At 58.1% G+C, this 351-nt stretch overlaps 2 protein-coding genes across 2 annotated transcripts in view; one reads left to right on the forward strand and one right to left on the reverse strand.

Annotated features, from left to right (window-relative positions):
• CCDC117 (coiled-coil domain containing 117) overlaps positions 1 to 268 on the reverse strand; it is a 5154-nt gene extending 4886 nt beyond the window's left edge. The window contains exon 1 of the mRNA XM_009888377.1: positions 177 to 268. Coding sequence (XP_009886679.1) covers positions 177 to 268 — 92 coding nt within the window. The remainder of the gene's footprint in view (positions 1 to 176) is intronic.
• Positions 267 to 351, forward strand: part of LOC104289441 (solute carrier family 2, facilitated glucose transporter member 11-like) — a 12840-nt gene continuing 12755 nt past the window's right edge. The window contains exon 1 of the mRNA XM_009888378.1: positions 267 to 311. Coding sequence (XP_009886680.1) covers positions 267 to 311 — 45 coding nt within the window. The remainder of the gene's footprint in view (positions 312 to 351) is intronic.

The following is a 351-nucleotide window of genomic DNA, read 5'->3' on the forward strand; positions in this document are numbered from 1 at the left end:
GGTGGGTAGCGGGGGGGCTCTGCTCTGACCGAAACGGAGGAGGCGCGGCGGTATTTAACACGGGAAAGCGCTCCGGAGCTGTACGAAGTGGGACGTTTCTGTCATAAAAAAGGCGTGAAGCGTTGAGAAGAACCGCAGTGGCTAGAGAGGGAAGGCAGACACCTGAGCTTTAATACGATAATAACTCCGTTTCTGTGGCACCTTTTATTCCTGTAGTGTAGTTTACTAAATTTTGCAAAGGATATGAAAGCGATCCCGCGGTAAGCATGGAGAGGCAGCCCCTGCGGAGAGGGCCCCGCGCGCGCAGCAAGGTAAGAGCGGGCGCGGCCGCCGGCCCGGGTCCGGCCCAGG

Source organism: Charadrius vociferus, unplaced genomic scaffold, assembly GCF_000708025.1.
Source record: "Charadrius vociferus isolate BGI_N301 unplaced genomic scaffold, ASM70802v2 scaffold17, whole genome shotgun sequence".
Taxonomy (NCBI): Eukaryota; Metazoa; Chordata; class Aves; order Charadriiformes; family Charadriidae; genus Charadrius; species Charadrius vociferus.